This window comes from Drosophila novamexicana, unplaced genomic scaffold (assembly GCF_003285875.2).
Source record: "Drosophila novamexicana strain 15010-1031.04,08,12 unplaced genomic scaffold, DnovRS2.1 tig00001079-arrow-arrow-pilon, whole genome shotgun sequence".
Classification (NCBI taxonomy): Eukaryota; Metazoa; Arthropoda; class Insecta; order Diptera; family Drosophilidae; genus Drosophila; species Drosophila novamexicana.
Genome location: NW_020824840.1, coordinates 23596 through 48669, shown reverse-complemented (window position 1 = coordinate 48669; position 25074 = coordinate 23596). Strand labels below are relative to the sequence as shown.

Sequence of the window (25074 nt, the reverse complement as noted above, 5' to 3'; positions counted from 1 at the left end):
TTTTCCCATGTAATCCAAAGCTGTAATTCTTCATTTTAGTTCCCCACACAAAGAATGTCCGAATGAATCGGGGGTGGTTTCTATTTATCTTAGTTTTTATCACGTTTCCATTTGCGATGGCGAAGCTTAACTTGTTTGCGTATTTTTATAAATATAAGCAATTAAAAATTGCCGATAGCGCGGTGGCGGCCACGATTGTCGAGTGTCGTACAGCAAAAATAAAAACTATGCGATGAATCTCCGATATTTTTGAGCGATTGTCAACTAGAAAGTTAGAGCTGCTAACTATCGATGACGAGCCATTTTAAATATCGAATTTTCGATTTGGCGAAGGCTATTATAACTAACCATACAATGCATTGTAAGCAGGTAGGTTTGAAGTGAAAAATGATTAAATACGAAACGTATGCATGCATGTAATACACAAATAAAACTATCGATTGAAATCATTGTACACCAAAATTCAATTGTGTTGGACTAATCGACTTCTTACATTCCTACCGATAACATTTCTACACATCTCTGCCGCATCTAGCAGCCGACGCGCTTGCAAAAAAAAAAGGAAGATAATTTTCTTACTTTTGCTAACAGTATTGTTGCAAAAAGTCCAAGAGCACCTTCAATTTTTATAATAAAAATTTAAGAGTTATCTTAAGTATTATATTATTAACTAGAGCGCTTGTTTAATACGAAGTCGCAAAGCCTGTAAAATTTTGCCGACAGCACGCTTTTGCCGCCACCGCTTTGTTGTTTTGGCGCCCGAATTTGCGACGCGCACAAAAATTTGCGTGAAATTATAATTTGGCTGCGTGGTCTAAAATGGTTGATCGCAGCGATAATGGTAAGTAACAAACATGGCAAACGTTGTTCAAATGGCCGAATTCTAACACTTTGTTTGTAAGCAGCGGAATCCTTTGACGATGCCGTCGAGGAACGTGTGATTAAACGAAGAGTACAAGATATGGAAAAAGAACACTCCATTTCTTTACGACCTGGTCATGACGCACGCTCTGGAATGGCCTTCACTGACGGCGCAATGGCTGCCTGATGTAACCAAACAGGATGCAAAGATTACTCCGTTATCGCCTGATATTGGGCACACATACCTCGGATGAACAGAATCATTTGCTGATTGCCAGCGTCCAACTGCCTAGTGAGGATGCACAGTTCGATGGCTCCCACTACGATAACGAGAAGGGCGAATTCGGTGGGTTTGGCTCAGTTTGCGGTAAAATACGAGATTGAAATCAAGATCAATCACGAAGGGGAAGTCAACCGAGCACGCTACATGCCGCAAAATGCTTGCGTTATTGCTACCAAAAACTCCCTCAAGCGATGTTCTCGTATTTGACTATACAAAAGCATCCCAGCAAACCGGAACCATCCGGCGAATGCCAGCCGGACTTGCGTTTGCGAGGACACCAGAAGGAAGGCTACGGTCTGTCGTGGAATCCCAATTTGAATGGTAAGCTCGAGGATAGCTCCACAATGAATTGTTTAAATACCAGTGCTAGATTGGACTTTATAATTTTTTGACGAAATGTGTTACCCAATGAAGGAGGCATCTCAGATCCCACCAAGGACAACATTATCAATACTCGTGTCGCAGTGTCCATGTGAAAATGTTCTTTTTTTTTTTTCTTTTTATAACCCATTTTTATGTAGTTCTGTTTTTACTCATCATCTTCCGCCTTTAGGTTACTTGCTCTCGGCCTCGGACGATCACACCATCTGCTTGTGGGATATCAATGCCACGCCCAAGGAGCATCGCGTTATCGATGCGAAGAATATATTCACTGGCCATACCGCCGTCGTTGAGGATGTGGCTTGGCATTTGCTTCATGAATCACTCTTCGGTTCGGTGGCCGATGATCAGAAGCTGATGATTTGGGATACGCGCAACAACAACACATCAAAACCATCGCACACCGTTGATGCGCACACGGCCGAAGTAAATTGTTTGAGCTTTAATCCTTACTCAGAATTTATATTGGCCACGGGATCTGCGGATAAAACGGTCGCCTTGTGGGATTTGCGTAATCTCAAGTTAAAACTACATTCCTTTGAGTCGCACAAGGATGAAATCTTTCAGGTGCAATGGTCGCCCCATAATGAGACCATTCTGGCTTCCTCGGGCACCGATCGGCGTCTACATGTGTGGGATTTATCGAAAATTGGCGAGGAGCAGAGCTCTGAAGATGCCGAAGATGGTCCGCCCGAACTACTTTTCATACACGGTGGCCATACGGCCAAAATCAGCGACTTCTCCTGGAACCCAAATGAGCCATGGATCATATGCTCTGTGTCGGAGGACAATATCATGCAAGTATGGCAAATGGCCGAGAACGTGTACAACGATGAGGAACCCGAAATACCCGCCTCCGATCTGGAAACTAAACACTGCTTAAAGCAACATTATTTTATGTTTTGGCATCTGTTTCTCTATCGCCCCCCTCCCCGCTCCCATAATAAATATATGTAAAATTGTTTTTGGCAACAGCACTGCGCCAGCTTACCTGGCAGCGGGTACTCATTTTAATTTATATATTAGATACCTTTAATATTAAATAAGCTCACATTTTGTCTACAAAAAACTTGCATTAAAACAATCTGAAGACCAACTAATCCACCGAGTACTTATAATGCTTGCCAAAGGCCTCGATATCCACATGCAGTGCACGCACATCGCCCTGGTGGCGCCGGGAGCTGATCTTGCCGCTTATCACCTGATCCTTTTGCACCGTTTGTGGCTGGTCTATGAAAAAGACCGTCTGTTTCCAGTGCGTGGGCGTCTCGGCTGGCGATGTACTGAACATGATTTGGCTATCCATTTCAAAGAACGTGTCAAAGTAACCCACAAAGGCAGCCAATTTACCCGTTTGCTTGCACTTTAAATGGAATTCATGCGTAAAAATTCGAATAGTTAAGATCCACGGTCATCATATCAAAATTGGCAATTTGCTCGCTCTCTGTCAGTATATGCTCAGGATTGACCACCTCCATTAGGGGCTCCTCAATGCTGCGCTTGCGCAGATCACTCATATTAACCCCGTAAACGTCCGACCAGAACTCAACGTGTTGTTCATGCAGCGCCTCATTTATACCAAGCAAATGCAGCGTACAGCGATTGGGCAGAATTTTGCCACTGGGCTTCAAATGGTTTTCGCGTGCATAGATAATTGTGTCCAGCATTGCCTCGTATAGCAGAAAATAGCCCATCCATTCGGATATGATGACATCGTATTTGTCCTCTGGCAGTACAGTGTCCTCCAGTCTTCCCTTTACTAACTTTACATTTTGAACATTGTTTTTCCTGTCAAAGGAAACATTGAATATGGTTATTCATTGATCAAATAAGAGACTGTAATAAATATGGTATCACTTATTTAATGTAAGAGAATTTTCATTATAATTAAATAATATTCATTAAAATGGGTTCAGAATTTGACACTGGGCACGTAGCGCAGTCAAACTTCGATGGACTGAAAATTGATGTACAGTTTTTTAGTCCAACTACATTTTAGATGGATTCTTCTAGTATTTGTTCCAATCAATTTCTTTATATCATTTTCCAATTTGACGTGATACAGTTCGCACACTTAATTATTAATACATTTTCCACGCATTTCGATATCTCTCCCGATTCTCCCTTATATGAGTTATTTACATGGATATTTTAAAGCAAATATGGGAAAGAGTAACAAGTTTGCAACTTTTTGGATATTCAATAAAAATGATCACAACAATAAATAATTACAAAATGTATGTATAATGTATGCCTATTTGAAATGCTTAGAAAACTGGCTCACCTGACTATGTCCATAGCGGTATAGACAATCTCCGAGTTGTCAATGCCCACGACGGTCTCGGCGCCCGCTTGAGATGCAAATATAGAAAGTATACCTGTGCCACAGCCCACATCAAGCACCGACTTGCCTTGCAAATATTTCTGATTTGCATTAGAGCTGCACGGTAGCTGCTTGTGCGTACCTATTGGTATGACAAATATTATTATTGGAGCACCACTATGTAAAATGATTCTCTACCTTGTCGCTGAGCATTTCGTAATGTATTCCAAAGTGGGAATAGCTATTGAAGTATTCTTTATCCAGCGTTGGAGCGTTGCGCACAACGCCATTGCTGGTTGATGGCATTGGCTTTCCGCCTGCCTCCACATCGCTGTGCACCTTTTGTAGAAGTGCTTTATAGTCGCTGCGCATCCTTTCCATATCCTCACTGGCCTGTTGCAGTAGTTTGCTTTGCTCAGCGATGCGTTGCATCAGCGCCGGAACGCTAGCAGCTGTCTCCGTTTCGTCAGTCTTGAGCGCATCGTAGTCATAGCACAGCCATGGCTCGTAGTCTCCGGGTTTAAGATACTTTTCATTATTCCACTGTGGCTGCTCTGTTAGTAGCAGCTGCTCTGCACTGACTTGACCTCCACGTATGTAATTTATTAGTTTAATAAAAGCATACTGATCCATTTGGAATTTCTGCTTGAGCTGCGACAAATTTACTTTGTGCTGACTGTTTAAATGCTCGATGGCCAGATCAATACTGAGAAAAACTTGCGTGCAAAACAAACAAGTTGTTGGTTCTCCCTCGTCCTCACCCGTTTCTTCGTCATCCTCGATGTCGTCGTATGCCTCTTCATCGGAGCTGGGCTCGGTGGACTCGTTTGCTGTCGGTGAAAATTCTGTTGTCAGCGCGTCATATTTTCTTTTCTTATTGCACTTACCTTTCTGATCTGTGTTTTTCATGTTATGTAAATATACAATCTAGTTCCCAATTAAAATGCCAAAAGCTACAATTAAAAATAAAAACAAATTGCTATACACAATAAAGTTTAAAAGCGCTCTTATTGGGCTGCACGTGCAAAGAGTGTCAGTGTTACCACACCCCGGCAAAATTCAATGTTTACTGTTTATCGATAGGTAATCAACGTTTTGCGGCCCTGCACTTGCATAACCCTGTTTCTGGTTTCCAGCTGCAATAACAAAATGCTTCAGGTGAGCATTTGATTTAAATTTTATTGATTACTTAAAACTAATGTTGTTATTTTTGTTTGTCTATTTAAGCTATTTAAGACATTACGTCTGACGCAGCCAGCGCGCTTTGCTTCCGCACTTAGCAATACTGCAGCAGCAACTTTACCAAGCACGGAAGCTACGCCTCCTGCCACCGTAAGCGAGCCCGACAAACTTTACAGTAAATTGGAAATCGAGCTGCGAGGCATAGATCCGGCGGTGCTGAAGAGTTACACCTGGTTTGCTACAACCGCTGCTGAGCATTTGGGCATTGAGCTAGGCAAGTGGTAGGTACCGGCTGAAGCTGAACAGCAATAGATCCATATTAAATGCACATTCAACCACTTGCAGCTGGTCTCCTCGGAAGGCGCACCACGAACGCATGACCCTGCTAAAGTCAGTGCACATTTACAAGAAGCATCGCGTCCAATATGAGATACGCACACATTTTCGCTACATGAACTTTCACAAGCTGACGGGCTCAACGCTGGACACATTCTTAGAGTACATTGAACGCAATCTGCCCGAAGGCGTGGCGCTGCAAGCGTCTAAAACGGAGCTGCAGCAGATCCCCGAGCACTTGCGACAGCCGCCAGAACAAGTTTAGCATTAGATTAGATATTAACTCTGGTAGTTGTAGGCCTTCCACCTACATATTTAACTTTTATGTTTGATAACGCAGCCAATGAAACGATTTAACCGTAGCCTTGCGATTATTCTTCAATAGTGAAAAACAAATAAAGTGCTATTGTTAATCGAAAATAGTAGCATTGATAAGGTTAGACCTGTTATTGGCTCAATCCATTAAGGCCCCACCAGCTTTTTAGCGATAAGCCTTGGTCTTAATACTAAAATTACAATAAACGAGAAAACACACTTATGTCGTATACCCTAAAACAGCTTATGTAATAAAAATATCACTGAAGAACAAATCCCTTAGGCAAGCCCTTTTTGTCCGATTGTTCCTAAAGGAGCTGTAACATATTGATGTCAAATTTAAATAAGATGACGCTCATAGTAAGGCTTATATTTGCTAAATCGTGTGGATATATTGAAGAGGCAGCTATAGACATTATTATTATTCCCTATGCAAGGGTCTAAACACTTTTGTTTGTTTTTGCTCAGCAAATATACCCTACTATGCAAGGGTATTTCATGAATTGGTTGTGGTCATATCTTGACATTCATAATGGGAACTGGAAATGGGCGCACTTGACAAAAACCGAAAACTTGCATTGGTAAATCAGTCGCGTGCTTCAGCCCCCGGCAAACGGATCTCCAAAGTTTAGCAACATGCAGACCGGTTACCTATGGCAGATGCTTCTGGCCGTGGCCACGATCTACAGTTGCCTGTCGCCAGTTGCGTGCGTCTATGAGGAAACAATTCAGGTATTTCTAGAGGAGTTTCGTATGCGAATGTGCCATCCGATACCGAATTTGGGCCTACCCGCATTGGATCCATTAGAGCTAGGTCCTGCAGAGACAGCTGTGAATAATAAATACCTTGTCGAGTAAGTCCGAACATTTTTTCTGTTCATGTAATGTATGTAATCCTTTAATTGTTTGTAGCTTTACTGGTTCGATTGAGGACTTTAAGCTGAATGGTCTTTCGGATTTCATTGTAAATACGCTTAAAATAAATGTTATTCCTGGAGTGACGAGGAGTACGATTAATGTCACCTTTCCACACACCTATTTAAAATCCCTATATACCGCCAAGGGTTCGTTGGCCTATATTCTGAATTTGTCTGGCGACGGCAATGCAGAGTAAGGAATATAGAAGTGGTTATTTGAAAACCATTTATTTCATCTCGTTCCACTCTTAGGGCGTCAATTGAAGACTTTTCGTTCGAAATCTCATGGAGAATTAAAGCGTCGACGTCTTTAGCTATCACAGGCTTACAAATTGAAATGCGTATGGGAGATTTGAAAATTAACTTTGAAAATCTGTTGGAAGAGAAGCGCATTAATGATTTCGTACATGCCTTGGTCAATGAAATGGGAGTTGAATTGCTAGGTGATATATGGGACTATGAGCAGAACACGGTAGTCGACAAGGTCGAAACGGTGGGTTATTTGTGCAAGCGGCATTGAAAACATGATTTTTATAATTTTTGTTCTCTTTGCAGCTGATCAATAGCAAAATACCGGATCTTCTGAAAATTATTACTGGAGGAGAAGGTGGAGGCAGTGAAAGTTCTCCAATTTTTGATGGAGTTGAACCGGATTGTAAGCTCGATGGTCGTAAATAAGGCTGATTAATTTGTTTAATGTGCTTAGCACTAAAGCAAGTTATCCACTTATAAATTTTGACATACATCTCATTACGATAAGTAACGCGATAAATATGTTTAAAGCGTATGTAGCTGGCCACTAATCTGTTGATAAAGTGCACATATACCTATAAAATACCAATTTCCATTCTAATCCTGTCTATATCAGTAGTATATCAAGTATGGCTGATAACACGTGCCATTAGCTACTTGATGCTTTCGATGTGGGGTCTTGATAACACAAATATTGTTATTACTTTTTATTGATTTATGACTGCAGTGCTATAAAAATTTGTTTTTGCAACATTTTAAATTTCCCGCGCTTGTTATCTGCATGTCAGCTCCAATATAGCAAGCAGGGCTACAGCATTTGATTATTTTCGATAAATACTGAAAGTTACTAGAGCAACACTGTTTTGGCCAGCCTTGCCACATCAGGTCATAATATTAGAATTTTCCAGAGCAGGGCAACGCGCCTATAAGTAAAGGCACCATCGTACGCCATCATTATTCCTATTACAAGTGCCAGTTTGATCGAACGTCTGAGTGTCGACTCGACAGAAAGAAATTTAAGTGGGACAAAGAAGTGAAGAAGCAATTACACGTTTATCCATATATTTAGTACATTTTAATTAAGCAACACATAAAGGTAAGTTTTTTTTTTAACAATTTACATTAACATAAAGCAATGCACGCTAAATTTTGCACGTGCTCAATGCCGCGTGTTTGCACAGAAACAAATTTCCAGTGACTAACATGTGCTTTTTCCGGCGTTAATCAATAATTACATTACGGGTACTAAAAGTAGTTCATTGTAATTTGTAGCTTTCGAAATTGTAAATTAAGTTTAAAAAAATAAGGTTGCAAGTGATTAATCTTTAGAATTTGAACAGAGGTACTTATATGTACATATATAAATGCACATTCACGGCATGTATGTATGTACATACATTCGAGCACTTAAACGTGTGTAATTACCATAGTACATGCATATATATTGCGTCATTCGATTTTGCATTGCTTTTGTGGTTTCTAATAAATAATTAAAGCCTTGCATATACGTAGATATAAATACGTTTGTATTTGATGCCTTATCGTAATGTGCGGATTTATTTTAAGTGTGGTTGTACTGGAATATTCCATTGAAAAAATATGCCGCATCACACGCACGCTACCTACTCATGTCATCATGAGTCATGATGATGGTCGGCTGCTGACGTCCGCTTTTATATTTATTATTCGAACATTTTATTTCTTTTAATTTAATATTAACTGTTGAAAATTTTGTTTTTATAGTTTTTTTATTTGCTGTATTTAAGCGTGGTTGCTAACCGGCATTTCAATGTATGCGTGTGCACGCGTAGATGGAATTAAAACCTTTCAAACTTGCATACATATAAAATTTAGCGCGCGCGTGCTTGTATACTAGCTTCATCTCTTTCTTACGCACGACAAATTGTGCAATCCAAACGCTCTGGCAACGGCGTGGTTTTGCGTACATATAGATACACACTTATGTGTGTGCATGCTTGGGGTTTCAAGCATTCCAGAATTTTCGCCTTTGTGTCCATGCGGTGCTTGCACCTTTTAATGAAAATTAGCAGCTGCTGCTGAAATGAAACTCCATTGTTATCTGTCAGTTTATCTTTTTGATCGTTGTATGTACATGTATATGTACGTATATATGTACATACATAAGTGCCTCGGCCATTATAGTTAGTCATATGCTCACGTTTCACCGTTTTGGGTGTTGACTGTGACATTAGCAACCAGTTTCCGTTGACATGAAATTCAGCGCAAAAGGAATTACAAACACAAGGCGAAAAGCGTTGTGAACAATTATTTTACTACTTTCATGGCCAGGGTTGCAGCCTCAGGCTTTCTACAAAATTAATTGATTAGTTTGTTATAATGCGCTAGCTACATGGAGATATATGTGTCTAGTAATGTAAAATAATATTAATTGATTATAAAACCATTAAAATATGACCATATTGTTTTGTCCGAAGTGTCCTCATTTAACCGATTAAGCACTTGCTTTCCAATTTCCAATAATATGCACAGCTTTGTGTTTGTTTTAACAGAGTTGCCAGACAACACAAATTTTTCAAAGTTCGTTGACACAATTTTAAATAAAAAAAAAATTAAATCTAATCAATTAATCCACAAATTATTCTATTTCACTCATTGCAGATGTCTAAAGCTCCAGCTGTTGGTATTGATTTGGGCACAACCTACTCTTGCGTGGGTGTGTTCCAGCATGGCAAGGTTGAGATCATTGCCAACGATCAGGGTAATCGTACCACCCCATCCTATGTTGCCTTCACGGAGACGGAGCGTTTGATTGGTGATGCCGCCAAGAACCAGGTGGCCATGAATCCAACTCAAACGATATTTGATGCTAAGCGTCTTATTGGTCGCAAATTCGATGATTCGGCCGTGCAATCCGACATGAAGCACTGGCCCTTCGAGGTCGTTAGCGTTGATGGCAAACCCAAGATTGAAGTTACGTACAAGGATGAGAAGAAGACTTTCTTCCCCGAGGAGATCTCCTCCATGGTGTTGACCAAAATGAAGGAGACCGCCGAGGCGTACCTGGGCAAGACGGTTACCAATGCCGTCATCACTGTGCCTGCCTATTTCAACGACTCACAGCGTCAGGCGACTAAGGATGCTGGTACCATCGCCGGTTTGAACGTATTGCGTATTATCAACGAGCCAACTGCCGCGGCCATTGCCTATGGTCTGGACAAGAAGGCTGTTGGAGAGCGTAATGTGTTGATTTTCGATTTGGGCGGCGGTACCTTCGATGTCTCCATTCTGTCTATTGATGACGGCATCTTCGAGGTCAAATCTACGGCCGGTGATACCCATTTGGGTGGTGAGGACTTTGACAATCGTCTAGTCACTCACTTTGTACAGGAGTTCAAGCGCAAGCACAAGAAGGATTTGACCACCAACAAGCGTGCTCTGCGTCGTCTGCGCACCGCCTGTGAGCGTGCAAAGCGTACGCTGTCTTCCTCCACCCAGGCTAGCATTGAAATTGATTCGCTGTTCGAGGGTACCGATTTCTATACCTCGATTACGCGTGCTCGTTTCGAGGAGCTGAACGCTGATCTTTTCCGCAGCACCATGGATCCCGTGGAGAAGGCTCTGCGTGATGCCAAGCTGGACAAGTCGGCCATTCACGATATTGTGCTGGTCGGTGGCTCCACTCGTATCCCCAAGGTGCAGCGCCTGTTGCAGGATCTGTTCAACGGCAAGGAGCTGAACAAGTCCATCAATCCCGATGAGGCTGTTGCCTATGGTGCTGCCGTCCAGGCTGCCATCTTGCACGGTGACAAGTCGCAGGAGGTGCAGGATCTGCTGCTGCTCGATGTTACCCCCCCTGTCTCTGGGTATCGAGACTGCTGGTGGCGTGATGAGCGTGCTCATTAAGCGCAACACCACCATTCCCACTAAGCAGACGCAGACCTTCACCACCTATTCGGACAATCAGCCCGGTGTGTTGATCCAAGTGTACGAGGGCGAGCGCGCCATGACCAAGGATAACAATCTATTGGGCAAATTCGAGCTGTCGGGTATCCCACCAGCACCACGAGGTGTGCCCCAGATTGAGGTGACCTTCGATATTGATGCCAACGGTATTCTGAATGTTACCGCCCTGGAGCGTTCGACCAACAAGGAGAACAAGATTACGATCACCAACGACAAGGGTCGTCTGTCCAAGGAAGATATTGAGCGCATGGTCAACGAGGCCGAAAAGTACCGTAACGAGGATGAGAAGCAGAAGGAGACCATCTCTGCCAAGAACGGTCTAGAGTCGTACTGCTTCAACATGAAGGCCACCCTCGACGAGGACAACCTGAAGAGCAAGATTTCGGACTCGGATCGCACCACCATTATGGACAAGTGCAACGAGACCATCAAGTGGCTCGATGCCAATCAGCTGGCCGATAAGGAGGAATACGAGCACCGCCAAAAGGAGCTGGAGGGCGTTTGCAATCCAATCATCACCAAGCTTTACCAGAGCGCCGGTGGTGCTCCCGGTGGCATGCCCGGCGGTATGCCTGGAGGTATGCCTGGCGCAGGCGCTGCTCCCGGAGCTGCTGGTGCCGGCGGTGCTGGCCCCACCATTGAGGAGGTCGATTAAACAACTCGCCAACCAAAAACCACACAATAAATCAACACAATTTACATTTTACACAAAACATATTCAACTTGGATTCTAAATTAGAAAATACCAACCACAAGAACAAACGACAACTGCTCTTGAAAGTTATATTATAATAATACAACTGCAACACGTAAAATATATAGAAATATAAAAAGAAACCAAACACTGCTCTAAACATATAAGATGATACATATATATTATATTATTATCGTACATTGATCGATCATCCAAACAATATTTGCTTGTACTTGAATAAAATAAATCAATTTGAGATTTGCAGAAAAGAAAATCTTTTAATACTTCGCACTAATACTAATTCCTTATACTAGCGGCCGATTGCGCCTAAAAGACTGCATAAATTGACTAATGCTTGATTCTGTTAAAAAAAAAATTAGGTGGTTTACTTTGAAAATGTAGCATACAACGGGGCTTTGTTTAATTTAGCAGAATTAGAAAATCATGACTCATGGCGTAAACGCAGCAATAGTCTCGAATCAACGCTTTTTTTGGTTTGTCTAATTAGTTAAGTCTTGAGTTCTTGATATATATATATATATATAAACTCCCGTCTACCTGTACCTCAAGGCTATTATTTCTGTATATTATATAGGTATAGGTATAGCTACAATTAAATACTTGCACTATTCTCCTTACCTGTCTGTATAAAATCTTATCCACATCGGACCATTTTATCATATATAATTTACGGAAGTTCCATTCGCAGGAAATTCCAATCGCGAAAACAGAGGTATGAAACCTTTTTTGTTTACCAAACGAACGTCCTCAAATTAATTTCCCAAGATCTTGGTTCAAATTCATTTGAGAGATGTTTCACGCTTATCGCAAAATTCGCTCTTGGATGAAAAATGCGAGTCGATGCTTAAATGGGCGTAGTACTACTATATATGGATATATTTGATTAATATAATTTTAATTTCAATCTACAACTAATAAAATAAGAAATATGTAATGCCAAAATTGGTTTAAATAGGAATTATGTTATAAACCCAATGGGTTTGCAAGAGACTTATATTTAAGACTTGACTATTCTGCAGTTTTAGTTTTAGTCCAACCAGGCAAAGTTGCCATCCTTATCCAGTCTGGCCACTGGGCTAATAACCGGCAACTCACTGTTGTTGGGCTTGTAGGAGCCCTTGTCCTGGCTCCATTTGTCCTTTATAACATGCACCGATCTCGCCTTGCGCCCAAAGACGCTACTCGGCTTCTCTTGCTCAATGTCGCCAGATTTTAGATTAAGCGTTATGTCTGTTTCCAGTTGCTGTTCCTCAAGTGTTTTCTGGGTTGTGCCCAACTTGTTACCCTTGCCACTCACTTGCTCCAGGTAGGATTGCCATTGCTGCAGTTTGTCGTCCGCAGCGCGAAGCTGCTCGATGCTGCGCTCATGACCCGGATTGATTCCAATGGGCTGAATGCCGATAATCTCTTGCAGATCGATCTTGATGGGGGCCAGCGCAGAAATGGCGCGCGACAGTCCAATTTGTGAGTGACGTATGCGATGTTCGGTGAGATCGGCGCCCAGCAGCTCCTCGTGCGGATCCATACGTATGGGTATTATTTTATTAATCACATAGAGCAACATTAACGTCGAACAAATGCCCCAGCAGGCCAAGCAAAAGGCGGACAGCGTTTGTATTCCCAGCAAATACCAACCACCGCCCTTGAACAGACCACTGCGTCCCTTAGTCGTGTCCAGAGGTATAGGATTGTCAGCGAATAGGCCAACGGCAAGGACACCCCAAATGCCGCAGACACCGTGCACAGAACTGGCGCCCACCGGATCATCCACACCCATTCGATCGAAAAGCGGCATGGTCACAACGCACAGCAGCGAGCCCAATGCACCAATGATCAGCGCTTCCCAGGCGCGATAAAGAAAGCAACCAGCAGTTATGGAGACCAGCGAGCCCAAAATGCCATTAATGAGATCCATGATGTCCATGCGGCCATCGTGTCGCCAGAACGAGTAACTTTAAATGGGTATGAATGATCAATTCTCGGCAAATCTTTGTTGGTTTTTCCTTCACTTACAGTGAACTAACAAATCCGCCGCCAAATGAGCCCATCATGGTCATTACAGCTGCACGCGCTGCATACTGCCACTTGGCACCGCTGACGCCGTAGGTGCTGCCTGAATTGAACGCCAGCCAGCCCCACCAGAGCACAAAGAGACCCATGCACGCATTAACCGGATTGCCCAGCGGCAGCGGGTCAATACCCTCGGCATAGCGTCCCAAACGCGGCCCCAACATGGCAGCCGAAGCAAAGGATGCGGCACCGCCTATTAAATGCACCGGACCGCTGCCGGCAATATCCACGGCGCCCAGATTGTTAAGGAATCCATGTTCGCCCCACACCCAGCCAGCGGGTATGCAATAGACAGCCGTATTCAGGAACGAGAACAAGCAGTACGCTTTGAAGTTGCAGCTGTGGAAAAGAGTGCATATCAGAGATGTCAAAACAGATCGATAATTGAATAAACATTAGAAGAATATCGAAAGGCTATGTCCGATAACTTTAGCACGTAAATATTTGAATTTGAAGGTCTAGTTAAGACACACTTGAATAGGGCAATATATTGAATCATATTTAAAAAGATATGGGTAACCCAGAAAGGGGAAACCCGAGGTCTCACTATACTCCTTACATATTTCCAATAACATATCAAATCGGATTACTATATGAACTGTTGGCCCCACGTCTTTAAATGTATTTAATCTGCATATCAGTATTTAATCTGTATATCAGTGTGGCAAATTATCGATAGCTGAATAATCATTAGATAAATATCGAAAGGCTATGTCCGATAACTTTAGCACGTAAATATTTGTATCTTGATTGAAGGACTAGTTTAAAAGGCTTGGGTAACCCATAGAGTGAAGCCCGAAGTCTCACTATACTCCTTAAATATAGGAACTATTGGCCACGCCTGCAAAAGTATTTAAGCGTGCTTAGGTATATTATTCTTTCTTCATTTATAATTAGTTAGAGTCCATTTTTAACGTACCGTTCGGCCATGGCGCCGCTTACAATCGTTGTGGACGTCGTCGCAAATGACAATTGAAACAGGAAGGCGGCAAATATTTGTCCCATCAGCTCGTCGCCAACGGGCGGATCGAGCAGAAAATCACCTATAGCTATGAATGGATTGGAGAATGGTCCGCGCCCGAAGCTCATGCCGTAGCCAAAAAGCCAATATGTGAAGCCGCCAAGCACAATATCAATTACATTCTTCATCATGATGTTCACCTCGTTCTTGATCGAAACGCAGCCCGATTCCAACATGCCGAAGCCCGTTTGCATTGTAAAGATGATAAAGGATGAGGTCAGCACCCAATTGGTGTCCTCAACGGACAGATCATATAGTCCTGGTATCACATAGCTGCTGTTCCGGATCACACCCTTCAATGCAGTCACCTGTGCGGCTGTAGCGTTCTCCAATTTCGAAGCCATTTTTTTGTTTAATGTTAAGTTCCGGTCCACGTCCGGTGTTCAGCCGATTTACTCTACGAGTGAAGTCTATGCAAATGTTTTTCGGAAGGAAAGTCACAAATTACATTCATTTAAGTTAAATGCAAGCTAATCACAGCCCCCACCAATAGCTATATTATTTAGCTGCATTTTGTGTGCGTGCTGTTTACAGCGACCGAGCTAATTATACTCTTTATCCAGGCAAATGAGCTGAGAGGGTATGCTAGTGCTTTCAACGTTTACGTAACAGGCCAGAGTGGTATATTAGACATTTTTCGTGCCACGTCTAGTCCCAGAGGTTCGCGGTGTAAATTTCTAAATCTATCTTCTTATCTATAGAGGTATATACTTCTTAAACACAAAAAATATAATATATAAATGGTTTTAACAACATTGAAAGGTGCACTAATAAAAAGTCCAAGTTACTCAAGTATAAAAAAGGGTTAAAAAGAGAAATAAGACTCAGAAAATGTATCTCAACATTTTTTTGCTTATATCTAGTTGAATGCCATTGGGTACAAGATATTCACCTGTGTTATTTATACCATTGTTTAACCCTGCGCACTTGATATTGCGATTAAGTTAATTTTGTTGTTGTTGTCATTGTATTTTGGGGCCGTTGCATGCCTCGGACACTTTGCAAATTTAATGAACACAATTCATTTAGCATGAAATTCAATTACGAGATATACCTATTTTCAACTTATTTTTGCTCTGTAGCCTAATACAGCAGGTATTTTACTTAAATTAGAATACACATACATAAAAATATGTTACCTTGATTTAATCACTAATTTGCGATTCAATTGTTATTTGTTCTTTGGCAGCGGCGCAGTGTTTATCCAATTAATACAAAAAATGCATTTCCAAAATATGTTTGTGCTAGAGCTTAAAGTGTTTTGTTGTGATTGAAGAACATTCCGACATAATGTTGACAATCGTATGTCCTTAACATGCTGCTGAAAAAAGTTGCTGATTCCGTTGCAGAGTGAGAGCAGGATTGCTAATGCTGTCCTCTATATTTTCAGGTTTCTGTTTTTCGTGTTTTTTATTAAAACCGTTTTTTTTACGAAATATAGCCTCTGTTGTCACGAAATGTCTGATCTGGCAAAATGTTAGAGAATGTAGTTAATAAACTACTGCTTATGAGTGAAGTAAGTGAATATTTTATAATTTAATATTATATATATACATTTCATATTTAATATATTCATATAATTTTAAAATAAGTTTACAATCCATTGAATACAGGACCCATGTTAGTCTTGTGGTAAGAAGCTTGGAGCCGAAAAATAAACTTTCGTTCAATAAAACTTTGATGTAAAATCCTCATTCGGCCGTGTTCGGTTCTTAATTACATTTTCTATCCATGCGTTGTTAAGGTACTAAATTATGATTGTACAATTAATAAAAAAAAATATAAAAAAATGATAAAAAAATGTAATGTAATGTAATGTAAAAATGTAAAGCTTTGAGCCGCATTTTGCATCTAAGATTATTAATTAAATAATATTTTATAGATATAGATCATTGAAAACGTTTTTGAAGTTGTGGGTGGAATTTTTAAAAAAGCTGAATCACGTATTCATAACGGTTTTAAATAGTAATTTAAAAATGAGTTTGAAGCAGATCGAATGAAACTTAAGACGTCACCATAAAAAGCTTTGACTTACCAGCCAATTAGTAAAAAGCAATATTTATGTATATCATAATTCATGGATACAATTCTCGTTTTATCATTATGTATAGCATACTTCTAGATGCATTCGCTTACGTTAACGTCTTCCTATCTTGCACCGACGCCCAACAAATGTAACGTCACTTCCTTTTCTCTTTACGTTGAAATTGGTATTTTTAGTATTTCATTTCAGTTACAAATACACTTTGGTTACTTTCGTTTTACCGTAAACGGTCACACAGATAAATTTTAGCACTAGTTGGTATTGCTCGAACCTTCGTAAAAACCGTTGAAAATATCAAATAAAAACTGTGAAACTAATAACTAATAGTAAATTGTGCAGTTGAAAGTGGAAATTAACGCCAGCAAAATGTATTTTTTGGCAGTGCTTGCGTTTATTGGAAATGCCAAAGGTAAAAGGATATAGTGAAAACTGTAGAACTTTATACACACACAAGCATAAAGCCATATCCTGGCTGTGCTAAAGAGAGCAGGACAGTAATAACGTATATTTTTTTCTTCATTATTTTAAGCCTCGTAGTTGAAATGCATATGACACAAATATGTATTAAATGAGATCTTTATAGGGCAGTGCAATAATTTTTCTATCCAAAATCAATTTTCAATTGATGTTCTCTATCTACAATAACTGTAATATGGTCCATGGCCACAGCAGAGTTTCACAGTTTATGGGACACGGGGCACACATACACATATACACATACAAGAGCTGCGCTCTTTTTCTCTGCCAGCCAGCAGGCAGCAACTCCTGCAAAAAGGGGCATAAAGCTTTTCCACTGGGCGCTGCGAAGGAAGTGGCGTGCAAAATGTTGCGTTAGTGCTGCTGCCCATTCCGCTCTTACTTTCTCTCTCCCTCTGTCTGCCTCTGTTCTCTTCGCTTGCTCTCAGTCTGTATGTATGTGGGTGGCTGTTGGGTGGTTTGCCGTGTGTGCTTGTTGTTGCATGTATGTATACTCTGCCATGTGTTTGGGTGTGTACGTGTGAGGCTGAATTGGGTGTGTGTGTGTATGTGAGTTGCAAAAATTTCACTTGGAAACTCGCAGCAATTTTTTCCTTTTGCGGGGGCGCAAGGCACACTGTTTGGCATTTTCGTTCGTGTGCTTCCTGCCTAGCCTTTCGCACTCGTGTTTTGTGGTTCGTGTCGGCTGTGCCAGTGCATGTTATGCAGCCCCTACCCACCTCTCCGTTGTTATCCACCCTGCCGCAGAGCAAATGCTGCATATATTTGTTTTTAATTTGAATTTGCTTTTGCTGTTTAGCATTTAAATTATGTTGAAAATGTAATGCGTTTGCATTTAATTTCATTCCAGTGATAAATGTTATGGCTATGTATGTCGATATGCATATATGTATCGATATATGTATCTGAATATGTGTGTGCATGGCGAAAGGGGGGCACAGCACCTGCTGCGTTTTATGTATGTGTGTGCTTGTGTGTTAATGTTCGCATTTGAACGAAAAACGGTAACTGTTAAATCAGTAGCGAGGCGAAACTTGGTCAAGTGTGTCAAAATAAAGAAATACAGTTGCTCGGAAACACATACATATATGCAATTATGTGTGTGAATCTTTAGCTAAAACTCTACTTGAACCTAATATATACATAACTAAAGCTTAAAACTTTGTTGTTTTTTTTTTGTTTATCATTTTTTTACAATTTAATATTAATCGAAAATTGATAACTTAAACATTTATAAAATATCGCATATTACTTTTGTGATAATAGTTAAAATTGAAGTCTCTTTAATGCTATTATTAAATTTGTTCAAAGTACTAATTCATACTACAAGAAATTAGAAACTAGAAGTTTCCATCAATAAGAAAAGCCATATCAATAGCTTAAATCCTCCGACCCTTAAATATTTTAACTATTATTTTTCTCTTTCTATACATCTTTGCAATTTTCAATTCACAATTGATACAGTGAAAAAATGTATAAATATCTTTTGTCAATATAAAGAATCGAATCAATTTTAGATATTTTTAAAGAGTAGTAGAATTGTTTAAGAGTAGTATACATCATAAAGTTGTAGTATGCATGTGCCTAGATAACTTACCAAATGTTCCACTGGACTACTTACATAGCGAGTAATTGTATCTTAATAAAACAGGTGCCACTCAGTTTATTACGTTTCAAGAAAGTTATAATCGAGTTAAAACCCCGATTAACTCATAAAATCTCGGAGCTTTAGTGCAGTAGAAAAAACATTTGGTACCCTAATACAACATGAGCCAAATTCCCACATTTTACAATAAAAATGTGTTAAAGTAAATTTTAAAGTTTTATGCTATTTATTCTGTTAAAGTGCAATATTAAAATACTTCTTAGAACATAATTTCTCGTTTCTTTTTAGCAATCTACATATATATTTGTATATATTATTTATTTATTTGATTGTTATTATTAATAATGAATAACTAAAATTAACTTTCGATGTTATTTTTTGGTCTTTAGATAGCAACGCGGTGAGCTCTAGCCTTATCCCGGGCGGCCATTGTCGCGATTACAATGGCAAACTCTATGAGACGGGCATGCATTATATGCCCGGACCGGACTCGTGTCGTCTGTGCATCTGCGACAGCGGGCTGCCCAAGGCGTGCAAAATGGTGTTGTGCGAGGCGTTTAGTAAATGCAAGTCCTTTCAAACGGTCGGCAGCGGCAACAATTGCTGCGAGGTCATCTGCCTGGACGATCAGTTCAGCGATGGCAGCACCGACTTTGGCATTTGACTGGTGGCCAGTGGCATTACAGCCACGCTGTCCTTATCTTTGCTCTTCTTCCTGGTGAATCGTTTGCGACAGCGTAAGATGCGGGCACGCGAGAATCGACAGAACACGGAGGATCAGCGCAGCATTGTGGGCAGCATTGGGTGAGTTTCAAGTTAAAGAATTTCATAGCGTCCTTAGTTGAATTGGCATGCCTTTTCAGCTATATTGCCGGCAACATGGGCTACATGGAGGGCAATCTGAGTGCAATAGATTATTCGTATGGCGGCGCCACCACCCATTATCCACTCTGGAAGCCACCAAGCGGCTATTTTCCGCGTGGAGAGGCCCCACCACCCTATGAGGAAGCCGTGGCCATATCTCAGGCGGAGGCGTTAAGCGCTCAGTGCACCGTTACACTGCCCAGCCATGTCCAGCGCCAGGCTTTGGCCAGCGTCAGCCAGCAGCAGCAGCAGCTTCAGCAGCAACACCAACAGCAGCAGCAACAATTGCAGCAGCAGCAGCAGCAATTGCAACAACAGCATTTGCAACAACACACGCTACAGTTGCACACACAACCCCAGCAGCATCCACACCCACATGCATATGCGCAGCAGATGGTGCCTGTTACTGCGTCGCATCCCCACGCACATCAGTTGAGCGCCGCTGCTGCAGCTGCTGCTGCACAGTCCAATCAGTACACACAGAGCACTACAAATCTGATTAATATAAATATCAACAGCGGTGGCGTCACCACAATTGCCACTGGCGAGAATCATCAGCCGCCTTATAGCTTACAAAGCGAGCAGCAGCAGCAGCAACAGCACCAGCTGCAGCAGCAACAGTTGCAGCAGCAGCAGCAGCAGCACCACCAGTTGCAACAGCAACAACAGCAACAGCAGCAACAGCAGCAACAACTGCAGCAGCAACATCAGCTCAGCCTGGAACAGCAGCATCAGCAGCAACTGCAGCAATTGTCGGGGCCAGCGCCGGCGGCCAACAATTCGATTTGTGTGCAGACCCTGCCCACGCCCAAGCCCAGTGTTAGCAGCGAGTGCAGCTATAAAAATTGTCATCTTAATATAAGCGCCAGTGTAACCACCGCTGCCACAACTGGCAGCGCTTCCAGCTCCTTGGCGTATGCAGCGGCGCGTCGCACGCCACGCGGCTCACAAGAACTGCTGCACCAGCAACAGCCACAGCAGCAGCAGCAGCAATATCTCACTGTAGCCGACGTGGAGATCAATGCAAGTGCCAGTGCAGCTAGCTATCATTCATTGCCCGCTACAAGCGAGATGCTGGCCACGCCCACACACCATCTTACACAGCAGCAGCAACATAATCAGCAGCAACAATTGCTGGCAGCAGCATTGTCCACAACCGCCATAGACATGTTGCCGCCAATGGAAATAGCGACCATAAGCACAGCAGCACACAGCACATCCAGCAGCAGCGGCAAAGCAGATTCGGTTACTCAAACGCTGCCTCTGCCTCAGCAGCAGCAGCAGCAGGGTAGCAAAACGCCATCCAGTTCGCGTCGCTATCATCGCACCATACCGCGCTATTTTGCCATGGCTGATCCACTGCAGGTGGTCACCGTCAAGCCAAAGTCCAGTTCTAGCTCCAGCGGCAGCGTCAGCTCTAGCTCCACGGACAAGGCCACAAAGAAGCCCATGTGCCAGTGCCCCATACAGCATGTGCCCATGTCCTATATGGGCAGCAATGCCAATGCGAATGCAAATGCATTTCTCAACGGCGCCGGCAAACTGTTTGCCTCGACCGGCAACAATGCCTGCGCCCTGTCACCCAGCGCCAGTACAAGACACACCGCCACGCTGGCCTATGGCCAACGCGCCAAGTCTACAACTAATCTGCAGCAGCAGCAGCAGCAGCAGTACGGCCAGGAGCTACTCATTGGCAGCGGCAGCGGTACGCGCAATCCCAGTGCTCAGGAGCCCAAAATTGCCACCATTTCGAAGCAGGTAGGCGATGAGCTGCAGCCACATCCTTCGCACACTGCGAGCAGTGTCTCGGCTATAATACCGCCGCCGCCGCTGCCGCATCACGAGGATGTCAGTGCGCCTCCAATTGTGCTCGGCCGTGTTCAGAAGCGTTCCAGTAGCTCGAGCAGCTCTGCCGAACGTACACGTAGCAGCAGCGGGGGCGGACGCAGTGCCTCCAGCAGTGGAGCGGCTGCTGCTGCTACCCAGACCGGTGTCGATGTGCTCTCCAGCGCCTATTTGAATCGAAAGGTGAGTTCGAAATGTAAGTAATCCCATTGCGAATGCTTAACTTCGAGAATTATATTATTCGTTCACTATTATGTGCACATATGTATAAGTATTAAGGCCAAAAACAGTTCTGAATAGTCTAATCTTTAATGAATGACTCGCACAGATACATATGTATACATATTTGCCGAAAAACGGGGAAATGAAACCAAAAATCTCTTATTCATTATTATAATTATACATTACCTTATTTAGTTAGTTAATAAATTATCTAGTTTATAGTCCTTAGATTTTTGAGATGAGGATCTTGTTGTACAAAAATCAAATATACGTGCTTTGGTAGAGAGTGCCCGACTACGAGATACCCTGTACACCGGGGAATACAAGCAAACATATAAGGACTGCAAACCCAAGAGAGAAAAAGCTAGATGGCTCGGTTCACGGTCTGAGCTAATTTGCCGCCAATAAACGTTTCTGCTTTTCCACATCCGTGATCCCAGGATTCGGTTCTAACGTTGCCTTGTTATATATTTTGAACATTTTAATGAAACACTTCAACTTTTTCTTTTCTATTCGCTTTTCAAATGAAAGAGATAAATATTTTTGTACTGTTTCGGCCTTAGTTTCGGTTCATAGTGAAAAATATATTGTAGATCCGTGTTCGAAACGGTTCGGATTAAAAACGGATGCAGCCTTCTCACAAGACCTCATCTTAAAATTCCAGATTTGTCGATTTCGGAAAACGGGACGTTCTATTTATGATTTGAGCTATAGATCTCCAGCTCTAATCAGAGGTCTAGAATACCTCAAAATCAAAACTCTTGAAATAAAATACGAATGAAAAAGTATTTAAAGTCAAATATTGGTTTTTAGACGAAAAGATTACTAAATATTTTTATTGTCGCGCGTTTTGGTGGTTTCATGCTCCGTAACAAAAATTATAGTATTTATTTGCCTTTGAATTTTTGCTAATCTCGTTGGCAATCCTTGCAGGTTGATGCCTACTTGAATCTAACGCAGAAACAACAGCAACATTTTTATAACCAGCAAGAACAACAACAACAACAACAGCAGCAGCAGCACAGCTCGATCAACGATCAAAGCAATCCTACTTTACCACCGAAACTCTACAAAAGCCAAACGAATTTAAAAACAGCAACAACAACAGCAACAACTGCCACCAGCAGCTGCAGCAGCAGCAGCGGGGGCGGCAGCAACAACAATGCGGTGGCCACCATTTATACGCTAAGCAAATCGACAATTAGTAGCGCGTATCAGCGGAAGGAGCAAACGGCAACGTTGACGCTGCCCCCGACTAGTCCCTCGTCCAGCTGCGGCGAGAAGACGAACAGCAAGATCAACTCGAGCACATTTTATCCGCTGGCCAACAACCATGTGACCTATACGCTGCCCAAGCACATAAGCGGCAAGATCTCGCTGAACAGCACCATCAACAGCGTGGTCAGCAAAGTACCCTCGGTGATCAGCATACCGCCGCTGGAGAACAACAATGAGAAGACAACGACGACTGGTAAAAGCACCACACTGCCAAAAATACTGCGCGTAAAACGTGACAGCGAAAGGAGCTCACCGGCGGCAGCGATCACGGGTGCAACGGCAGCAACTAGCAGCAGCTTGGCCATTGCCCATTGCCAGATGCCCAGCTATCCGCAGCTGGTGGCCAAGGTGCAGAGTGGGCGCAGTAGCACGCCCAGCAAACAGCTACCTGTGTGCACCACATCGAAGAACTGTTTGAATCCTAACGAGCATTTCTTGCCCAACGACACCAGCCTGGACGACGACTATCTAAGCGAGTGCGAAAACTGCAAGATCGCACAGAGTGCCAAATATTATCTGAACGCGGAGCTGAGCGGTGGTGGGGGCAATGCGCTAACACCGCAAGAAACCATGACGCTGCAGCGCAAATCTCTGGAGGAGACCAAGGAGGAGCCACACGACAGCTTCTATCGCAGCTCGCACACGCTGCCCAGCAATGCCAAAAAGCATGGGTATATATATACGATATACAACATTTTATATGTAGAAAACATTAATTCATATATTTTGTATTTTTTATGCGCCTCCACAGTGTCAGCAAAAACAACAATCGCGAGGCGTGGCAATTCTCGACGATACCCGCGGCCAGTTCATCGGATGAGGATGTCAACGAATGAGATTTGAGCCATTTTCTTTAAGATGCCACACCCAAATCCAAATGCCAAAATGTGCATCCTAAAGAAAACGCAGGCTTCTGATTCTATATCCAACCCAAAAGGCATATACAAACAACTAGATAACACCCGAATGAAAAAATACAATATATTTGTAAAAGATTACGTTCTAAAATTAGGTATATACTTAAATATATATGTACTTTAAAATTGCTCAAGCAACATGATTATATGTACAGATATATATAAATATATGAATATAAATATATATATATATATATATATATATATATATATATATATATATATATATATATATGTATATGTATATATATGTGTGTGTGTAGCTATGATAACCAGCATTGGAATGTAAAATTAGCTTATTTCTGCACAAGTATATGTATATTTGTAACTATGTAAGTATTTCAAATTGTATTATAAAAGAGTTGCAAAAATTATTGAAACCGTTAGAGAAAATCCCAAAATTGTTACAAGATGATATGTTAAAAACGAATAGCAAAATCCAAACACATAAATTAAGTAGACGGACTTCATCAGAAACTTGATCTCTGTCGATCGTTATATGGATATATATGTACGTGTGGGTATCAAGTTCAAATCAAAACAAAAATAAAAAACTAACTCCAATTTTGCCAATGTTAACTGTCAATGAATATGTATTATATATGTTTGTATAATATATAATAACATTTTTTATAAATGTAAGCTGACCAAGTTACAGTCATTTTCCCTCGGCACACAAAAGTGAATAAACATTCACGAATACTCACAGTCCCAGTCTAAGTGTAAATGTCAATACCTAATGAGTCTCTATCATAAGAGCTCAAGTAAGCAAGAATTAGTTGGAAAAATGCGAGTAAATGTATGTGTTATATATTAAGTATACGCAAGGATAACCAACAGCACTTTAAGGTGTTCAATGTATGTAAGTAAATACATATAAATATATATATTATTAGATTGATTTCTTGTTCAAGGAATAATGTAATAATGTACTTGTTAAATGTATCTATAAAATAGTATTCTTCTAATTGTGTTTTACGTTCATTGAATTATATATTATTTATTAGGAATATCTATTGATAGTACCATGCATACTTATAAAAAATATTCAAAACAAAAAAATTGTTGTACACATAATGGACACATTTCTCGTGAGTCCCGCATTTTTATCTTGTAAGAAATGCATTTCATATTGAAGTCTAAACGATATAGTTACACTATTAAGCGACACTCGAAGCAACAACTTATCTTGAGTTGCTTTTGTTAACACAAGAACTAGT

General features: G+C 41.6%; 7 protein-coding genes, 1 long non-coding RNA gene and 1 pseudogene across 8 annotated transcripts; 6 read left to right on the top strand and 3 right to left on the bottom strand.

The window, feature by feature from the left end:
• Window positions 1–600: 600 nt before the first annotated feature.
• LOC115766247 lies at window positions 601–2482 on the top strand (annotated as a pseudogene).
• A 14-nt stretch (window positions 2483–2496) lies between these two features.
• Window positions 2497–4817, bottom strand: LOC115766252 (protein arginine N-methyltransferase 1-like). The gene is given in 6 exon segments (XM_030710112.1): window positions 2497–2912; window positions 2914–3313; window positions 3810–3957; window positions 3960–3990; window positions 4047–4678; window positions 4736–4817. Coding segments are annotated over 6 exon segments (1524 nt in total). The 5' UTR covers window positions 4758–4817; the 3' UTR covers window positions 2497–2621.
• On the top strand, window positions 4809–5956 carry LOC115766253 (28S ribosomal protein S10, mitochondrial-like). The gene is made up of 3 exons (XM_030710113.1): window positions 4809–5006; window positions 5076–5311; window positions 5376–5956. The coding sequence occupies exons 1-3, from the start codon at window positions 4998–5000 to the stop codon at window positions 5629–5631; spliced, it is 501 nt and encodes a 166-aa protein (XP_030565973.1). The 5' UTR covers window positions 4809–4997; the 3' UTR covers window positions 5632–5956.
• Window positions 5957–6127: 171 nt separating this feature from the next.
• LOC115766255 lies at window positions 6128–7404 on the top strand. The gene is made up of 4 exons (XM_030710115.1): window positions 6128–6535; window positions 6594–6791; window positions 6851–7091; window positions 7154–7404. The coding sequence occupies exons 1-4, from the start codon at window positions 6318–6320 to the stop codon at window positions 7274–7276; spliced, it is 780 nt and encodes a 259-aa protein (XP_030565975.1). The 5' UTR covers window positions 6128–6317; the 3' UTR covers window positions 7277–7404.
• Window positions 6387–7259, bottom strand: LOC115766256. The gene is made up of 4 exons (XR_004018194.1): window positions 7195–7259; window positions 6717–6971; window positions 6528–6654; window positions 6387–6467 (listed from the first exon to the last, which is right to left on the bottom strand). It is a non-coding gene; the product is annotated as an uncharacterized LOC115766256 (long non-coding RNA).
• A 406-nt stretch (window positions 7405–7810) lies between the features above and the next one.
• LOC115766254 (heat shock 70 kDa protein cognate 4) lies at window positions 7811–11501 on the top strand. The gene is given in 3 exon segments (XM_030710114.1): window positions 7811–7946; window positions 9491–10681; window positions 10683–11501. Coding segments are annotated over 2 exon segments (1959 nt in total). The 5' UTR covers window positions 7811–7946; the 3' UTR covers window positions 11451–11501.
• A 959-nt stretch (window positions 11502–12460) lies between these two features.
• LOC115766243 (putative ammonium transporter 2) lies at window positions 12461–14982 on the bottom strand. Its single transcript, XM_030710106.1, has 3 exons — window positions 14500–14982; window positions 13524–13919; window positions 12461–13462 (listed from the first exon to the last, which is right to left on the bottom strand). Exons 1-3 carry the CDS (start codon window positions 14943–14945, stop codon window positions 12538–12540), a joined length of 1767 nt encoding a protein of 588 aa, XP_030565966.1. The 5' UTR covers window positions 14946–14982; the 3' UTR covers window positions 12461–12537.
• A 2029-nt stretch (window positions 14983–17011) lies between these two features.
• LOC115766262 lies at window positions 17012–19830 on the top strand. Its single transcript, XM_030710122.1, has 3 exons — window positions 17012–17054; window positions 19118–19532; window positions 19592–19830. The coding sequence occupies exons 1-2, from the start codon at window positions 17012–17014 to the stop codon at window positions 19390–19392; spliced, it is 318 nt and encodes a 105-aa protein (XP_030565982.1). The 3' UTR covers window positions 19393–19532; window positions 19592–19830.
• LOC115766246 (AF4/FMR2 family member 4-like) lies at window positions 19471–23988 on the top strand. The gene is made up of 5 exons (XM_030710109.1): window positions 19471–19532; window positions 19592–19707; window positions 20329–21620; window positions 22593–23608; window positions 23689–23988. The coding sequence occupies exons 1-5, from the start codon at window positions 19471–19473 to the stop codon at window positions 23771–23773; spliced, it is 2571 nt and encodes an 856-aa protein (XP_030565969.1). The 3' UTR covers window positions 23774–23988.
• Window positions 23989–25074: the final 1086 nt, after the last annotated feature.